Raw genomic sequence first — 20,680 nt, forward strand, 5'->3', positions numbered from 1 at the left:
AACCGATATACAAAGCATCACCGACTCTAGCATATGCAATATGTGGCAAATCTAAGAACGTTCGTCCAACCAATAAGTCAACTGGCTGAGCTGAATCTGGCACACAATTAATACCGGAATATGTTTTGCCACTACGTCATCAATTTTTAAATCTGCAAATGTCGCACCAAGACATTTTATCGGACAGATTTGATTTCCGAAACCCCACAGTTCCTTTCTGCAAGATGAACTATTTTTCCCAGGCCTTTATTTTTCCTTTAAATTGAATTTTTGCATAAGACTTTTCAAATAGATACATTTTTTGTTTTCTCGTGTGGTTGTATTTTCAGTTGACATTTAGGACATTATTTTATTTTCATTTAAAAGCTTTTGTTTTTGTAATTCAAAATTCCTTTGTTTTTCCCGATCTTCAACTTCTAACTGTATTCGTTTTTCGCGTTCTTGAAACTCTAATTGTGCTTGTTTTTCTAATCTTTCATCTTATTCTTTCTTAAGTCTTTCCTCGATAATTCTTTCAAAGACTTGTTTTACAAATAGTTCGTCATAATTTTACTATTAGTGATGATGCTTTTAATCGTAATCACAATGGCGTCTGGTAGAACCGTTTCCCCAATTTCCGTCGCAATTCCAACTAGATCGCTTTTGCATCCCTTGCCAAGAAAAGACATCTTCAAGGTTACCTTTTTATATAGGTTTAATCATTTAATACTTATTATTGATACATTCAATAGCTTTCAAAAATATGTTTAAAAGCTTTCCTATATATGTTTAATAGTTTTATTGATATGTTTAATAACTTCAGAAGGGAGTAAAAACAAAGCATTTACCTTTTTCATTTTTGCATCAGACCTTCAATGGCATTCAGTCACTTTACATTGATATCGACATCTGCAATCCCGCTTCTGAAATTATTGGCGTCACGATTTTTCTCTTACATCCGCCATGCGTATCTTTTTGATTTTGCATTATTATTTAACAGGACATAAATTCACAACCAACATCATCGAAATACTTGAATGCTCTTTTAAAAAGTGCATGATCGTCTGTCGCCGTGGTTACATTCCTTGTTATTTTTTTTATGAAAAATGCTTTGAATATCTTTTAATATCATGACGTCATCTGGCGGTAGACTGTGGAAATTGCTAACAATAAGTATCATCAACAAAATTTATTTTTAGCATATGGAAAGAAATTTTTGTTAAATTCTTCCTTGTCAACATTTTTTAGCGCATTTAACTTAAATCTGTAATCATCGTAAAGCGTAATGTCAACAGAAAAGGTTACCACATTTCTTTATTATTCAATTACTAACATAAAGAAATTGTTTAGGCATCGCTACATAAGTCATTACTCAATTTGTCATGTTTTGATAAACATGCAGTGATCAAAGGAAAGTATAATAAATAATGATTCGTCAGGTTGGCGGCAGATCAACAATGTATCTATGTGTAATGTTTCAGTTTGAGATGTATGCCAAGCAGATATGCAGCATAGAAACCAAATTACTGATCATACAGATTTATACTAAAATGATTGTTTCTTCAATAACACGGCATTTTATTTAGTGTCGAAGTGAAATTAAAATCGGGACTCTTCAGATGTTTTATTATGAGTGGAAGGGGAGGGGAATCAAATGCACATGCGTAAAGTGTATGAGAAAAACATTGTTGGTGGTTTTGAGGTCCGGATTTTAGATCATTCCGGGTAATGGACATCCAGATTTCGGTCTTTGTACTGTATTTATAAAGCACATTACTTTTGTTTGTATGAGCATATGTAAAATAACTAAAAATTGTTTTGCATAAATGGAAGGAAACTAAAACTTATGAAATGCATGCTTTTAGTTGCAGCAATTAATAACAGTATGAAAGGAAAGAAAAATTGTATTGGAGAAAAGAAATACATTATTTGTCTCTCAAATCAAGGTTTGAAATGCCATGATCTGCCATCTGCTTTGACATGTTAATTTTTTAGTACATTTGGGAACAGTTGAAACATTAGCTGACCCAATAGCTTGAATTTAGAACACTATTGAAGGTAAGAAAGAGAAAGCAGTCAAGTGAAGAAATCTGGTGGACTAGTGTACAACTGAATTTCGTAATTTGTGAAGAAGTTTAAACTGTGCATATTCCTTGACCAGATTTCTGTACTCTTCAAAGATGGCATTAAAAATAGAAATCTTTTTATCTTCATATTATGTAACTACTTGTAAATAAATATTAGTTTTAGGGAAACTAGAAATTCAGTACTTAAGATTATATTGTGTTTTGCAGTTTCAAGGGTTTTTAATTATCAATCCAGGGCTGTTATTACTGATAATTTATTTCCAAAGTTAATAAAACTTACACTGAAAGATATTTACTTAGGCAGTTATTATTGCTTGAAACAATGTGTCAGGATTGTTGTGCTGAAAAATATTAGTTGATTAAGTTTTCAAAGAATAAAATTAGGTTGAGTTTATATTTGATATAATAAGTAATAAAAGTTATAGCTTTTCAGTTTCATTAAAAGCTTCTAGTTTCAATCAGCAGTAAATATTTTCTAAAATATATAGGGGTGTACACATAAGAACACAAAGAATTGTTTAATTTCTGTGCTTTAAAAGCTAGGTAGAACATTTTAATTATTAAATTTGTTTAAGAATATATTTCTCCCCACCTAATGAACAGGCTACATTCTAAATGCATATTCAAATTATAAATTCCTTTATAAAATGTTTTTATGTTCACTGTGCATTTCTTCTAATGCTGCTCACAGCATAAGAGCTAAAAATACTATCAGATAAATGAAGAATTAAAAATACTGAAGCAAATAAAAAAATTTTAAATTTTAAATATAGTATGCCATAAATAAATAAATAATTTTACAGTATGTAACTGGAATGTACTGAGGGAGCTAGTTGATCTTTACATGGGTGATTCTGAAGACTCAGTCTGACTCTGAAGACTCATCAACAAGTAAAAGGAGCATTTGTGATGAGGAGGTTGTATTAGAGGAAGAAATTGTCATGTTATATGAACCAGCAACAGCATTTTCTGATGTTTCTTTCTTAAGAAAATATGTCTAAACAGGTTTTATTTTTAAATACTATGATAGCACTGTATGGCATCATGTACAGCTAACTTTACTTTAGCAAATTTCTCAAAATTTGAACATTATTTTGAACAAATTCAGCCCCCCCCCCCGGAAAAAAATTCAGGCTTTTATAAAATGTAACAAGTGCTACTACCATTGATTTTGTATCAAACTTTTTAACTGGGACTGGCTGCTTCTCTCTCTGTTGCTCATCAAAATGCATCATGTCTGTTGATTTCATTGATGCTGAAACTTCCACAGTATCAGCTATGCAATTTTTGTTAAGAATTCTTAAGAATTGTTTCAATCATCAGTCAATTCATACCATTCAAACATGTAACTTGCATCATTTTCTCAACACTTTCAAATTTTTTTATTAGAAGGATTTTTGTTTCAAACAAAATGGCTTGTCAATTTTTGACACTTGATTTTCTCTTTTCATTAACCATTTTCTAAATTATTTATTTATTTGAGGGACAAACAAATTCCACTCTTTGCGAACAGTCTGTTCATATATGTGAAAGTTCATAAAATGGGGAGTGTTTATATGCAAATTATTATATTTAAAGTAAATAAAATTTTAAGAGCAGAAAATGCATTATTCTATGATTATATTGAACATTTGCATCATGTTTTTTTCTCTTAATTTCATTAAAAATATGATTGCAGGCTTTCGGAGAAGAATTTCATGATGAAACTGCTGTGAGTTTGTGTAATGCTGTTACTCGACATATTCATGAAGCTGACAAAAATGTTAACCCACAGTGGTAAGTTTTTCTAAAAAGTGGTAAGTTTTTCTAAAAGTAATAGAAGCATATTTACTGGAAACGTGTAAAACTGCTTGTAATTTAAGTTGATTTTGGAATTTAATATATGTTCTGCTTTATTTGCTTTGAGGTGGAAAATACATGAAGCGTGTTTGCTTGCACTTGGTAATGTGAAAGATCTACTTGTATCTGAACTTCAAAGAAATTCTGTACAGTTTGATATGATTGGATTTTTGCATGCTGTTGTTTCAGAAGATTTAAATACTACTGGTAAATATAGAGAAAATTCCAGTTACATATTACTTTTAGTAAAATTGCATAATTTTTATATATTTTTCTTTTTTTAATTTATATTTATCATTAAGAAATTTATTATTATGAATCATATATGTATACAGTATATTGTTGCATTTTTTGTTCTTCTGACACCAGTTGTTACGTTATTTTCTTCCTTCTTGTTCATATGGATTTGGTGTGAATAACGACGACAGCACTTGATGGAATATCGAACACTTTATTTAGCCAATATTAATCAGGACAGCTCCAAAACCACATTACAGTCGTCCAAGAACTACTATAAACATGCTGACACAATCAGCGACACAGCCTTCACACTATCAAGCTATAACGGTGGATACAGCTTCCCTGCAAGCACCAGGGTACTGCTCTCAACTCTGCTCGGTCATTCTTGGAACTCCACGTACTCTCGAGTCTCTCCATGCTACAACTCACGATGCACTCGACGACACACAGAGCACAACTCCCAACTCTTCAGGTCAGTCATTCCTGGAGCTTAACACACACTCTCGACGATGCACTAACCGCAATGCACTAAGAGACTCTTCAATGCACTCGGCATTCACTGCTCGGCTGTCAACTCGATCAGCTCTGCACGGACTAACCAACTCGAGATACACTATCTTGCACTAGATGAGGCACACTCTCTGACTGCGGAACAGCAGGGTTCATATAGCTTTCGGCTTGTGTTTGAGAACATTCTGGCATAAACCGGTAAGAATTTGTTCCAGGAGATTCTCCATCTGTCCATGGCATATCGCCAATTTTGTCACTAAACGGGTGATTTCTCATCAAATGTGTCATCCCTGCCTTTCCTTACCATTTTATGGCAACCCTAAACCTTCTTTACGAGAAGCTATCTCACCTCGCCTGTACATTTCGTAACAATATGTATAAGATCTATTAGAAAATTCACTGACAGAAGTTTTCATTTTCATACCTTTAATAGTAATATTGTACATATAATTTCCATCATTATTTATGATATCTTGCCAGCATTGATGGTATTTTGCTGATACCGTTTCTGGAAAATGTCCTGAGAGGCAAAGAACTCGAGTAGTGCTTAGCTAACATCTGCTTCACTTTTGAATTTCTTTTCTTAAACAAATTTGGAAAGAGATGAATGAGGGATAACAGGAAGGGTTCTAGGTCTGAGGAGTATATTGGATGCTGCAGAATTTCTCAGCCTAGCTCCATGATTTTTTCGCAAAGCAGCATGGGGTTTTGCATTATCGTGATGCAGTATGATGTACATTCTACTGATCATTGCTGGCCTCTTTTCTTTGTCTGATTTGTTTAAATCATCCTTTAGCTGACAGTGTCATTCCAGATTGAGCTTTTCATTAGGTTTCAAAATTTCATACAGTACAAAGTCCGTAATCCGGACGTCCATTATCTGGAATGATCTATAATCCGGACCTCAAAGCCACAAACTTTACGCTTGCACGTAAAGAATGCGCATACATTATGCTTTACGCATGAGCGTGTTGAAAGAAATGTTTAATAAAGTAAACAAATAAATATTTAAGTTTTTTTTTTTGTTTTGTTTTTGTAGAATTTGATACCCTTTAGATTATAATTGCTCTTTATTTCATAAATTACGGTTTCATATTTTTAATTGTATAATTTCTACATGCCATCTTACCACATTTAAATTGATGATCTATAATCCGGAATCGCCAAAGTCCCGATGAGTGCGGATTACGGACTTTGTACTGTAATACACTGCTGGCCACCATAAATTCAACACCCTGAAGGAAACATGCAAATAACATAAAATTTACAACATGCATTAGCGGAGGTGAGATATGCAAATGATTAGAATTTCAGCTCAGACGCACAGTGTCCACTTCAAAGCGCTATTTAAGGCTTGGAGTTTTCGACAATTTCAAGTTCTGCAACTGTGTTTTTTCTTATGTTTTTTTTTTTTTTTTTTTTTTTTTTTTTTTTTAATCTGTTATACCTCATAGTAAACAGCGATCATCTTTTGATCAAGTATCCGAGTTCGACAGAGGAAGGATGGTGCCTACCGAGAGTGTGGTTTTTTTCAAAAAAATTATCAATTATACCTCGTAGTAAACAGCAGTCATCATTTGATCAAGTATCCAAGTTCGACAGAGGAAGGATGATGGCTACCGAGAGTGTGGATTATCTTTCAGAGAAATCGGTAGTCATGTTGGATGAAACCAAACAACTGTAATGCGGATATGTGACCGTTGGATGCAGGAGGGTATTACGGACCGATATGTTCGATCGCATCCACCTCAGTGCACCGCTTCACGTGATGACAGGCACATTGTGCACATGGCAGTGACGGATTGCTCAGACACACCATGAACCATAGCACAGCACATTCCTTCTGTAACGCATCCAGTGTCTGCGCGTACCATTCAACGCCGTTTACAGCAGAGTGATCTGTCCGCAAGACGTCCAATGCTTCGTCTACCCTTGACGCAGAACCACAGACTTCTCCACCACCCCAATGGTGCGATGAAAGAAAGATGTGGATGGCAGAATGGAATGAAATTGTCTTTACTGACGAGTCACGCTTCTGTCTGCAATACTACGATGGTCGGATTCGAGTCTGGAGATATCATGGTGAGAGGATGCTGAACAGCTGCATTATGCACAGTCACACTGGTCCTGCACCAGGTATTATGGTATGGGGCGGTATTGGATATCCCTCTCGCTTTCCTCTAATACGCATCATTGCAGGTACTTTAAACAGCCAGTGTTCATCTCCGAGGTTATGGAGCCAGTTGTCCTTCCTTACCTTGAGGGCTTGCCCACAGCCATATTTCAACAGGATAATGTGTGACCACATGTGGCACGCATTGTCCAAGGGTTCTTCGTCAATCGCCAGATTGAATTGCTTCCCTGGCCTGCTCGCTCTCCGGATCTTTCGCTGATAGAAAACATGGGATCCATGGTTGCTGAATGATTGAACCAGATTACATCCCAAGCTGCCACACCAGATCAATTTCGGCAAAGTGTGGAAGCTGCTTGGTCTGCTGTACCCCAAGAACACATCCAAAGTCTCTTTGAATCAATGCCGAGGCATGTGGCAGCGGTGATCTCCAACAATGGGCGGCTAATGTGGCTACTGATTCTGGAAGGAACCACACTTCACAGAAGTCTATAAATTTAATCATTTGATACTTGGTGAACATGTTATCTACTAAATAAATATATTGGTCTTGGACATCCCATGGTATACACAGTGTTCTTTTATTCATGCTGAAGCTCAGTTTAGAGGTAGAAGTGGCAGGTTGTCCATGCTCACAGTAGGCTCTTTTGCTAATGATATCTTTGTAAGTAATCCACTTTTCATCACCGCTTTATCATCTGGTCCAAGAAGGATTCTTTTTTGTTCAGAGAAAGCAGAAATGGGCATATGACAACTTGATCATGCAAATTAACACTTGAAGCACCTATATGGAATATTTATAGGCCAATCCAAGTTGAGGAATATGATCTGAAATAGTTGAGCTGAATTAAGCTTTTCTGCAATCTCCAATGTCAAAAAAAGATCTTGCTCTATTACTGTCTGGACAATATCGTCAAAAATTAAAAATTATTAAAAATAAATTGATTAAAAATGGCTGCTCAGAGCTTGGCTTATCATTAAGATCAAAATCACCTGCTTTAAATTTTTCAAATCACCTCTTGCACATTTTACCTGAAACTGCATTTCTACCAAAAAGTTAGCTAAATTTCGACATGATTCTATAGCATATCTTCCTTGTTTGAATTCATACAGAATATAGTATCATGAATGAACTTAATTGGTAACCATGTTTACACTCTCACTTAATAATGATACGTGACAGTTTTATTTCAGTTAATTTAGAAGAGCCCACATGCATAAATGCAAAAGGTAAATAGAGATAGCTATATATGTCTTAAATGAGTATGCATATTCCTGCAGAAATTTGAAATAACATTATTAAACGGAACTTTCCGGTAGACATAATATATTTAAATGACTATAATAAAAAAAGATCAATTTTCTGTTGCTCAGCTGACAAAAGTAACTGAGAAATGTCTTCATCGCTGTACAAAAAAGTTCCCACTGAGATCCATGAAAATCGCAAGATTTTTTTACAATGGTAAATTAAAACTTAGGAATGAGCTTCTTGTGTTTTAGGGTGAGGCTAAGCTCCATTCACTGTACTATCAGCGGAACAAATAAGAACCAATTTTTGAAGAACAAATTACAGCCTTATATGGAAAGTACAACAGTAAAGTTGGGTTTCGTATGGACAAAAGCCCATACTAAATGCAGCAACTGCTGCTCATTTAGCAAAGAAAGTCTAAGAAAACAAGTATAAAATGTATTCCATTTAATGAAATGCCTGTGAATCACCTAATGCTTCTTCTAGGGACTTCATGCTTTCAGTTTGTTGAAACAAAATGTCGGAAAATGGCATCCAAGAACTTTGAACGGACTGAAATGACGCAAGTGGAGTTGAATAAAATTGAGATGACAATGTTAAGTAAAAATTTACTTTCGTAGAAAATTTGAACTAGAGCTCAGATAGAAGCAAATTGCCACATATGATCTTTATGCATAAAAATTATCAAAACATTTCCATAAAGTGCAAACAATCTACAGTAGAGCAACCTTCTTTTTCACTTGAGAAACAAACATTTAAGAATTTAGAGGAAATTTTGAAAAAATAATCTTTATTATCAGCATATTAAATTTACTGTTGGAATGAATTAAATGGAAAACATTTTGCTAAATAAAAATAATCACAAATTCGTAATTTTGACAAAACCTGTGAATGCTATTTAACAAAAAATTTTCTGTTCAGTCTCTAGCAGATGAAAAGGGTGCTATAATTGATCATACATATTAAATTTATTGCTTTCTGCATTTAGTGTGGACTGTTCTTTTACACTGAAATCTGATATTTTAAACTGAATATTTTTGTTCAGAAAGGTATTTAAAATTGTTTTCTTTATCTTAACTTTTTTTATACTAAAAGTAAAACTTGCAGGTATTCATTTACAGGAAACCAAAGCTGTTTATATAACATATGAGCGTGTAACATTCAAATTATTTCTTGTAATGTATAGATTCAAGTGTGTCTCTGGGAGTCTATATTCTATAGCAGAATTATACTAATTATTAAAAACTAATTCTTATATATTTAAGTTCATTAATTTCTTGATGAATGATACCACATCAGAAGCATAATAGTTAATTATTAAAACTGAGATTGATTCATAAAGAAATCCTTATGCAAGTGCTAGTTTATTATTCTGAATAAAAATAAAATTAAATGATTAAATATACAAAGAGAAATTATGAAAATGAAAGGAGTATTCCAGATTTGTTCATAGTTATGCATTAAAGACCTTGCAGCAACAACTTAATGAAATTCTCCTAGAAGTATAGCATTTTTGAAGAGAAAATTGTTGCATTTCTCGCTCTTAATTTTCACGTCTGATTTAACCCATTTATGCCTACTGTTCCATTTTTGGAACATCCCTCACATAAAAGTTATTTTTAGCCCACGGGTTCGAGGTCGCACACATGGTTTGATTTGTGATGTCAGCCAGTTTGTAAGGGCATATGGTTTTGCTTAGAACACAGAGTTTGTCACTCCTGCAGATATTTGGCTGCTGTGATGTTGTGAAATTTTGGTCTTCATTTTCGTCAAGGTTTTTGTAGATTCATCTATAAACAGATAACTATAACTCTGTTGCATTATACTTTAAAATTGTAAAAAAAATTGTGTTATTATTCAATCAGTTACTCTTTATTACTGCAGAAAGAAAATAAAAAAGCTATTAGTTTTGAATTAGTTATAGGCTTGAAATTTCCAGTGTTCCATTTTTGGAACACTAGGCAAAACCACTACCACAAGAATGCATATATTTTCTCTTCATATTTTTTTAGTTGAAATAATTTTCCAAGACACAAGACATCTGAAATAGCCTTATATGAGTTAACTGATCTTTTAGAGACGTGTGACAACATAGAAGCAAGTGCCATAATCATAGAACCACCTGAAAATGCTACAGCGTCTGTTTCTGATGAGGACTCCGGTGAGGAAGATGGGAAACAATAAATAATCTGCCTGGTTCTTTGCTGCGTGCATCTGCTTATCTTGTTTAGGATGGTTCTTTTGATGCTGACTCTGACCCAGATGATCCTTCATATTTCCCTAAATTTGATTCTCCTACAGATGGGGTTCCATCGACTTCTTCTACTTTGCAACAATCACCTCTAACAAAGAAGAAAAAGCTTGAAAAAGTTGTACGAAAATGGGAAAAAGCAGATCTAAATGTCCAACCCATATCAGGAAGAATTACTCAGTTACCAATTACCAAAGTAAGAACTCCTACAGAACATTTTGAACTTTTCCTAAATGACAATGTCATGGAACTCATTGTAACATACTCAAATTTATATGCTTCAACTAAGGGTGTAAACCTAAGCTTGACAAACTCTGAATTGAAATGTTTCCTGGGGATTATATTCCTGGGGATATAATTCAATACTTTGGTCGACACGAATGCAAACAATTTATAAGAGGAAAGCCTATTCGTTTTGGATACAAATTTTAGTGTGCGGCGACTCGTCTAGGTTACATTTGTTAGTTCGAACCCTATCAAGGTAAAAATATGAGGAGTATGGTGTTGGTGCTTCTGTTTTCTTATGGTTTACAGATGCACTAACAGAGGAGCACCCTAGGCAATATCATTTGGTTTTTGATAATTTTTTTACAAGTATTGCCCTGCTTGATAAACTTCCTTCAATGGGTCATCAGGCAACAGGCACAGTTAGGAAAGGTCGTATTGATAAACCACCATTGCAATCGGATGTTGCCCTAAAGAAAATGGAAAGAGGCTCATTCGGTTATCGAGTTGATGGCAAAGGCAATATTGTCTGTAGATGGCATGACAACAGTGTTGTGACTGTTGCATCATCTGGTGCTGGTGTAAATCCACTGTGTCTTGTAAATCGTTATTCACAAGAACAAAAAAAGAAAATCCAAGTTCAGCAGCCAAACATGATAAAAGTATATAACCAATTTATGGGAGGTGTGGATAGAGCAGACGAAAACATTGACAAATACAGAGCATCAATTCGTGGAAAGAAATGCTATTCAAGTCCATTGTTGTTCTGTTTCGAATTGGCCTTACAAAATGCTTGGCAATTACATAAAACTTATGATGCAAAACCAATGGATCTTTTAGAATTCCGTCGTCGTATAGCATGCCATTATCTTGAGATTCATGGTCATCCTGCAGAACCTGGCAGGAAAGGAAAACCCTCTCAGATGCGAAAAATTGATTCACGCTATGATGGCATAAATCATAGGATCGTAAAGCAAGGAAAGCAAACTCGTTGTGCTCAATGTCATAAAAACACCACTTTTCGATGTGGAAAATGTAATGTGCCTTTACATGTTAAGTGTTCTTCCAATTACCATACCGAATAATGGGGATAACCACATTTTTAGAGGAAACCCACGATTTTATACATTGTAACATTATAGCAATGGTTTTGCGTAGTGTTTCATTTTTGGAACACTATATAACTTGTAAACTAATTAAAATAAAAAAAATTTCTTCAAATCATTGTTTATTATATTAAAAAAAAAATTCTTCAAATCATTGTTTATTATATTTTTTTACCTGACATATAGAAATTTCATGCAAGAATTCCAATTTTTTAACCTTTGGCATAAATGGGTTAACATTAGTTTATTTTGGTCATTATTAACTAATTTTCAGTTAAAAAAAATTAATTGCTTTTGTTACCATTTAGGCAGAAAGAAATTTAAAGTGGCAGGGAAGTAAAATTATTGGAGAGTAATGATGTAATGATGAAAAAAATACCGTATTTTTCTGTTAACGAAATTTTTTGATTGATATTTATGTGTGTTTGTGTCATCAATTGAAGAATAGCTTAAGATTTTGTATTCGGATTATGCTAAATATTGAAAAAAATATTTTCTGATAAACTAAATGGATAATTCAAGGAGTTTTTCATTGTATTATTTGATCTTAAGTTAAACTTGTTTACTATTAATATAATGGTTATTTATCTGTGTTTTTCCATATGTAAGAAAGCATGATTATGGATTGGAAATCACATGCTTTAGAATCTGTTAATTAATCTGAATCTAAATAAATGTGTGAATATAAACCTAATAGCTATAATTTCTCAATGCTTTAGTATCCCAGTTCCTGTATGGTAGATGTCTTTGGTTCACAAGTAAGTATGCTGAAATTATGAATGAAGACCTTATTAAAAGGTTAGTATAGCAAAATGCATTACTGAAATTCATAAAATATATGGATTATCTAAATGAAACATAGATTTAGGTAGTCATAAAGATTTAGCTAGTACTAAAGCAACAGTGCTGCTGCAATAACTATATGAAAGTGTAGTATGGAGCGTGAAAGATTCAGTTAATGAAATGCATTGGATGTGAGTATTATCAAAGGAATATTATTTCTCGTTTTCACATATCAAAGGTATAATTGGTGTATATATAACATTAAAAACAAATATCTTGTGCTATCAGGTTTTTTTTTTATACTTTCCTTGTACTAACAATAAACAATAGGGCGCTTCCTTCTTATGAAAAGAAGGAAAGGAGTTTAGGCAAAATTGCCCATTACTCTTCCGCCATTTGATCATTTAAGTTAAGGGATTTAAATGGTAACTCCTGTAAAAGGTAAATAATAAATAGATAAGATCTCAAACTGACACCAAATCTATAGTATCAGCAAAAGATCCCATCTCTAAGTTCAAGGTGTTGGCTGGATCGTAAAAACTTCCCTATTGGATGGAAAACCGATTCAATCCCTCCCAAACCACCAAACGCAATTCTTGACCAAACAAGAGTGCGATGGAGAGTCAAATAAATAAATAAATAAGGAGGGCAGAGGTGCATTCTCAAGCCAAATGGCCAGGTAGTGTATAAAGATTTGATATCATTATATTCCAAAACACAGCTATGAGAGGGAAATCCCTGCATAGTTTCTTTTCAAAAAAAAAAAAGAACTCACAAGTCGTCTCAAAGCTTGTTTCTTGTGGTTCCATATTCACCTTACCTGTAGGTGTTTAGTATACATCAGAAACCCTATTATGCCAGAGAGCCCTTTGTATAAAAGGGCTTGATCAAAGGTAATATAGGGAAACCCAAGGAATTTGTTTCTAGGGACAGAGAACACCGGACATCGTCCCAAAAAGTGAAAAGATGTTTCCTCTTCTTCTCCACAAGCTGGGCAGAGAGGAGATTCAACAAGACCACATTTGTGGAGATGCTTAGCTAGATAAGCATGTCCAGTAACAATTTGAATTACCTGGCGTAAGTTAGTTCTACTGAGGTGTATGAGTTTACCTGAAAAGTTAAGTGTACTGAGCACCAATTTAGAATGAGCACAGTCTGGAAGTTTAGACCATATATCATCATGTTTGTTCTTTATCCAGCTTCTTACTTCTTTTTTAACCGTTTGATATGAAACTGGGTAAAATGATTCTGGGCCAGACATGGGGAGTTGCGAAGCATCTTTAGCTACTTTATCGGCTAGTTCATTTCCAGCAAAATCACAATGACCTGGGACCCAGACTAAACTAATGATATTATGGGCCTGAGCCAGAGAATTGAGATCTTGAGTACAGTTCAAAACACAGTTTTGTAACTTGACACGATTAGCCAGGGCAAGGATGGCTGATTGGCTGTCAGAGAGAATATATATATACTTATTAACTGTATTTTTAGCTAAGAGCTCCTTGGCGACCATATTGATCGCCAGAACCTCGGCTTGGAAAACAGTTGTAAATTTACCAAGGTATAGATGAAATCTAATGAAATCTTCTTCAGATCCCTTGGTCCTTATAATAGCTCCAGCTCCAGTGAAGTTGGATTTTGATCCATCTGTGTAACATTCAATTGAGCCTGTTGGAATTAGGTCAATTAGAGATTCTATCTCATTCCTTTTTGGTATATGAGTTGAAAATAGTTTATCTGGAACTATTGTTTTAGTAATTGCATCTTTGGGCATATAGATTATAGGGATCTCATTGCCCAAGTCCAGGCATATGTCAATGTGGCTTTTCAGGTGGCTTTTATGACCAAAACCTGTCCTTTGGCACCATGTGCCATTTTTATTCAATCTATACATGGCTTTAATTGCTTCTCCGCTCAAGAATAATTTCAAGGGTGGAATTTGCAGTAAAAATTCTAATGCAGCAGTAGGGGTACTATTTAAAGCCCCACTAATGCTTAGGCAAGCAAGTCTTTGCACCTTTTGTAAAATGTTTAAATATGAGCTTTTGTTAATAACATTAATCCAGACCACGCATCCGTAAGAAAGCATTGGCCGGACAATGGCAGTATAAATCCATAGAGTAGATTTTGGGTTAAGGCCCCATTGTTTACCAACGATTCGCCTACAAAGTACTAGAACATTTGTGGCAGTTTGTGCCTTTTCTTTTATATGGGTGATCCATGTAAGTTTACTATCCAGGTAACATCCTAGGTATTTAACACATTCCTTACGCTTAATAATCTGGTGACCCAGATATAAATCTGCCAGTTTCCATTTCCTTCTCCACGTGAAAACTATGACCTCAGATTTTTCCGCAGAGAAAGAAAGGCCATTTGTATCACCCCAGTGTGAAACTTTATTTAAGATCTGCTGAGCTTGATTATGTAGGGTTCCGATATCGAAACCCTGTAATAACACAATAAGGTCATCTGCATAAGCCTGTGACATGCCAGGTTCCTCCCGTAGAAGTACTCAGAGTGAGTCGAAAACCAGGTTCCACAGGAACGGAGAAAGAATACCACCCTGCGGACACCCTTTAGTAATATCTCTCTTTACTTCATAGTCAGCGAGACTAACACAGATATTCCTGTTTTTAATCATGAAGATGACCCATCTAGTTATCATAGGGTGAATATGACTTCCAGTAAGGGCCTTATGTATTTTCTCGAAACCGATGTTATCAAAGGCTCCTACAATATCCAGTAGAATCCCAATGGCAAAGTGTCCGTCTATAATTGTCTTTTCTATTCTCCACACGAGTTGGTGTAAGGCCGACTCAGTGGAGAAGCCAGGCCTAAAACCATGTTGGTCTAAGCCAAAGATATGTTTCAGATTATTATCTGACTGGAGGTGCCAGAAAATCAATCGCTCCAACAGCTTAAGCTGGAAGGATGTTAGCGTGATCATTCTAAAAGAGTTTGGTTTCTCATATGTATCTTTTCCTGGTTTAGGAAGAAACACACCTCGTGAAGTTCTCCAGACCTTAGGAACATATCCTAAAATCAAACTGGACCTGAATATGTCCACGAGAATGTGACCAAAAATATCCCAGCCTTTCTGAAGCAGAATTGGGTAAATGCCATCGTTCCCTGGAGATTTAAAGGGAAGAAATACATCAAGGGCCGCTTTAGCCTTTTCAAAATTCACAATTGTCTTAGCAAAATCCAGATCTAATGGATTATGAAGTAGTTCCAATGGATTTTCCTGGGGGTCAGAGGTGACACTTCTGTCCCCCAGATGAAAATTCAACATGGTCGAAAGTGTATCCAAAGGGTTTATAGTATAACTGCCATCAGGTCGCATAACCGATGAGAGTTGAGACTCCTGAGATCTTTTAAGAATCTTATGTACTCTGGCAGTCTCATGGTAGGACAGAATATCTGTGCAGAACGATCTCCATGAGTTGTATTTAGTTTTCCTGATTTCACTTTTAAATTTCCTTTGTAGAATTTTGAAGTTAGACCAGTTAACTTCAGATTTATTTCTGACAGCTTTCCTGTGCGCTCTCCGAACCTCTAGGCGGAGGCTTTCAAGCTTCTTGGTCCACCAAACTCTCTCTTCCTTCGTTTGAGAGGGCATGATGCATGATAAGATTCAATAATGATATTTGTCAAGTTGTTTGCTTGAATATCAAGCTCCTCGACTGTACAATTATTGTCTAAAACCTGAAGGTTAATAACATTAGAAACCAGGAAATCCTTATAAAGGTCCCAATTTGTGTTTTTAATGTTTCTGAAATATTCAACTGGAATTTCATCTCTAATACAAAATTGTATAAGGCGATGGTCAGAAAGTGAGAGATTGTCACTTACATGCCAATTCTCAATAAGGTTATAAATATCAGATGAAGTTAATGTGAGGTCAATGACTTCTTCTCTTCTTCTGTTAACAAAGTTGGGGCGATTTCCCCTATTTACCCAAGTTAGGTTGGTATTCATTATAAATTCCATGAGTTTTTCTCCTCTAGGATTAGTATCAGAACTGCCCCATGACAGGTGGTGAGCGTTAGCATCACCACCAATAACCATAGGAATATTGTTTATTTCACAGAAGCTCACAAGATCTATAAATTCTTGCAGAATGTTAAGGTCATAAGCCATGTAAACTGAGCAAAAACAAATGTTTCCTCTCAGTGAACTGTTTATGTCCTTAATTACAATAGCAGTTAAGTCCTCTGATGTAAATTGGGATAATTTCATAGCCTTTATATTTTTAGAAATGTAAATGCTAGTTCATCAGGTTAGTTTTATCAGGTCCCTTTGTCGAAAAGAAGTGCGCGTTCATGGGCCTACCAAGGATTTTACCCTTGTACACCCAAGGTTCTTGAATTAATGCAACAAAAGTGTCTTGCTTACCTAATTGAGCAGCTAAATTATATGAAGCTGCTCTGCTATGTTGCAAGTTTAACTGACTAACCTTAACCATTAAAACAGGTTAAATGAAAGAAAAGAACTTACCCTGAAGGATTTTAGGAGAGACTTAGTTAAAAGCCGCATCCTTAGCATACTACTTCAAAGGAAGTAGTGACAAGGGAGACCTATTCAGGTGTCTTCTCCAGAGCCTCCAAAGAAAGCTCTGGTTCCGACTCCTTTTCGGTCTCCCTTTCTTCCGTCAACTGTTTCTTTGGAGGATCCCTGGGCGAAGGAATTGATTTCTCCTGTTGCCTTGGTTCCTTCAACTGTACACAGCCACGGGCACCACAAAAAAGTTTGAAATTCTGGGCCTCCAGATAATCCATAAGTTCATGTTCTACTCCCAGCACCAAGGTATTACCTCCGTCTCCAGGGATAACTGCCTTGATGGCGATCTTCTTAACATCAAGGCCCTTGTTGCAGGCATCAAGGAGCTTGATGTTATCTTTTGGTGACCTGTTTCCAGGAAACCAAGCGAAAAACCTCTTCATGGGGGGTCTGTCTCCGGGAGCCATGGCATGATAACCTGTATGGTTTTCTTCAGGGCCGGGTAGATCATTAATTAAAGTCTTCAGGACGTCCACAGTCTCCTGGTCCTCACATGCAATGTTGAGGCCATTCGGCTGCAGGACTGTCTTGTGGACCCTGCAGGTGGTGATAGAGCCATCTATAATTCGATCATCAATTATAGAGGTGATGAAATCTGAATCCACCGATGTTATGTCTCTGGAATCATCCTTGCAGACGATTCGCAGAGTGATTGCCTTTCTTGCAGCTTGACTATATAGCCGTCGTTTCTTGAGGGCCATTTCCGGGGTGTCACCAGCAATGCGTTCTCTCTTACGAGACTTTTCATTGCTTGGATGGTTCTTCCTCACCAGTTTGGAGGTTGCTCCAGAGGTCCCAGCTTTATCTGTTTTCTCTTTCGCTCCCTTCTCCCCAGAGATCGAGATTCCTTCCATGGCCCTCTCCAGTCGTTTCCGCTCTTTCTGGCGTTGCCTTTTTTCTCTTTTTTTATTTACAACCTCCATCATTGGTGACTGGTCATCTGCTTGCGCATCTGGCACAGTACTTCTGACAGAGGAGTCAGTATCCATCCCCACTGGGTTCAAGGCGTCCGTGTCCGAAGGCACATTCACCCTTTCACCAGCGGTTCTGGTTTCTGTAGTCCTAAAGAGAAGAGCGTCCGCACCCGAGGGTACATTCACTCCCTCAGAAGGAATTACAGTGGTTATAGTGGGGATTTCAGAAGATGCGTTTTTATCTAATTTTGTATTACAAGCATCCATTTTGGTATAAGATTGAAGGAAGGGGGAGAAAAATTCCTTCCGATTTTCTAAGAGCCAGTTTGGAGGGGCTAGCCCCAGATTCAGCAGCCAGTAGTGACCTCGGAAGAGCCCCCCGCTCTGCCATGCAGGACCCCACCCAGGCACCACCTGGAACTACAAGGCAGGCGAGATTATACACCAGCTGATAGAGCAGCCAGGACATGCTGGTTAGGCTGCCCCGGGCTCCTGTACTATCTGGCGGCCTGAGACGCAAAACTCAGCTTTTCTCCTGTATCCTCTACATGGCTGCTTCCTCCAAGACCCCTCCTCTCCAGATCAAAGGTCCTCGGAATTTCAAATCCTCCCCACAATCGCTGGTTTTCCCAGGGAAGAGCGGTCCGTTGGGTCGTCATAAGATTACTCATCATCAGACCGAACCTCATCCCACTGAACCCCAGTATGCCACAGGACTTTGTGACAGTTACCCATTTAGCACCACCCAGGGGGCACGTGTGACTTAAGGATAATCACGGACGCGGGTAACATTACCCCCCTTCCTTGTACTAAATAAAGGAAGTATTGTAACAGTGAAAAATTCTGAATATCATATTTCAACGTAAACATCCATTTTGATTGCTCTCAAAATGATGTTTTGGCTTGACATCTGTACATACATACAGAATAAAGGACTCTTTTCCCAAAATGGGTTCAGAAGAATTTTTGTGACATCTATACATGCATAATTCAAAAACTCTAGTAGCTTCAGAATGGTGAAATTTTGTACATGGGACTGCTATAACATGTAGTTGTGCACTTCCTTTTTTGGCTGCATTTGCCACACCCGAGGTATGTTAATATAGATATATATATAATAGATTCTGCAGTAGAATGCAGGCGATTGAATCCGTAATGAACAGTGAGAATTTTGATGTCGTAGAATGCTGAAACACCAATCCACAATAAATAAGAAATTTCGCAGTCAAGCTATATTTAATTCAACTTTTATTTCAGTAAGCATATTGGGGCTGCAATCAATTTGGCACATTAATTTTTCCTGTTCCAAAAAGTTTACATTTTAGATAAATTTTAGACAGACTGCAGTACAGCTAGGCCGAAGCATAGAAAGCAAGTGTGTTACGTTCAGGGTGAAATCTGAAGTTAGACTGAGTTAGTTTTGGTTTTCAATGCAATTTGATTGGATAGTTAGTACTGCAGTAAAATTGTATTGTCTGTTTGACTTTTAATTCTATTTACATCATCAGAATTGCGTAAGAATCATAGATATCCCCCCTTTAAGGAGAAAAAGGCATAGCGACAGAGAAGCCTTTTTAAAGAAAATGCGTCAAAACACTAGCAAATGAAGAAAAACATAAATCATAAAATTTTGATCAACATAATTAATTAAATAACCATAAAGTATAATTTGTAAATATCAATTTTTAAAAATAAATTTAATTTTTAAAGTCCTTTTGAGGTTTTCAGCATTTTAGTCCAAAAGTCTTTTTGTTTGAGTGTTCACAAAATTGTAATTCTTCAGGGAAAGTTCTTGTTATCACAGAGTATCGCAAATAAAAAATTTTAAATAATCATTACTTATAATTAAATTTAACGCAAATAAATATTTATGATAATAATTTCCATATTGATAAATTATATTTTAACACCATAAATAATAGGAGTAACATTTTCAGAAATGGTTTCACCATTATTATCTTTAATTTGCAATTTCTGATTTTAGTAAAATGTAAAGCCTAGCAATACTTCTAAACAAACATTTCCATCAGTAGGGCTATCCTCGTGAGCTAAACAGTGTGTCTGGTTTCCATTAGTGCCCCAGGGACGCAAAGGCAGTTACTTGAAATTGCTATTGGCAGTTTTAGTTCCATTTACATCATCAGAATAACGTAAGAATCATATGACATAGATTAGTTTCGAAATGATGCAGTACAAATTACAAAGTTACTATTTTTAGAATAGAGAAGGGAAATTAATTTTTACGCTGCTAATTTAATCTTTTACCTATTCTTTATTTTTCTTACATATATATGTATGCACCCACTCTGTTACCTGGCTTCGTGAGCTCAGTTTTTTTACTTCCTTGTATAAAGTAAAGAAAGTATTGTAATCCTGAAAAATTTTGGGTATCATATTTAAACGAAAATTTTTATTTCAACCACTCTCGAAACCATCTGAATGATGTTTTTGCATGACAGCTACATGTACAGACAGAATAAAGGACTGTTTTTGCAAAAAAGGATTTTAAAGTAGATTCACTACAGATTTTTTCTTTACGCGTGTACGTACATGTATATGTATTATCTCGCATAACTGAAGAGCAAGTAGCTGTAGAACAATGAAATTTTGTATATGGGATGGCTATAGCATGTAGTTATGCACCTCCCTTTTTCGTTGCAATCGGTAGCACTATATATATATATATATATTTTATACACTACCCGACATTGAAAATGCAACACCAAGAATGAGTGGCCTGAAAATTAGGCAAATTCTCAGGGTAGACGCACGTCACCGAATTTTGCGAATGATGTAAAATGTGCAT

General features: G+C 35.8%; 1 protein-coding gene across 3 annotated transcripts in view; it reads left to right on the forward strand.

Moving 5' to 3' along the window:
- The window catches only part of Ipo9 (Importin 9), a 210,007-nt gene that overhangs the window by 79,358 nt on the left and 109,969 nt on the right, over positions 1–20,680 (forward strand). For all 3 annotated transcript variants that reach the window (XM_085819244.1, XM_085819245.1, XM_085819246.1), the window contains exons 11-13: positions 3,745–3,842; positions 3,973–4,112; positions 12,337–12,415. In XM_085819244.1, the coding sequence (XP_085675370.1) occupies positions 3,745–3,842; positions 3,973–4,112; positions 12,337–12,415 (317 nt within the window). The remainder of the gene's footprint in view (positions 1–3,744; positions 3,843–3,972; positions 4,113–12,336; positions 12,416–20,680) is intronic.

This window comes from Stegodyphus dumicola, chromosome 6, assembly GCF_044657685.1.
Source record: "Stegodyphus dumicola isolate Sdum_Otavi_A_Nest chromosome 6, ASM4465768v1".
NCBI classification, from domain to species: domain Eukaryota; kingdom Metazoa; phylum Arthropoda; class Arachnida; order Araneae; family Eresidae; genus Stegodyphus; species Stegodyphus dumicola.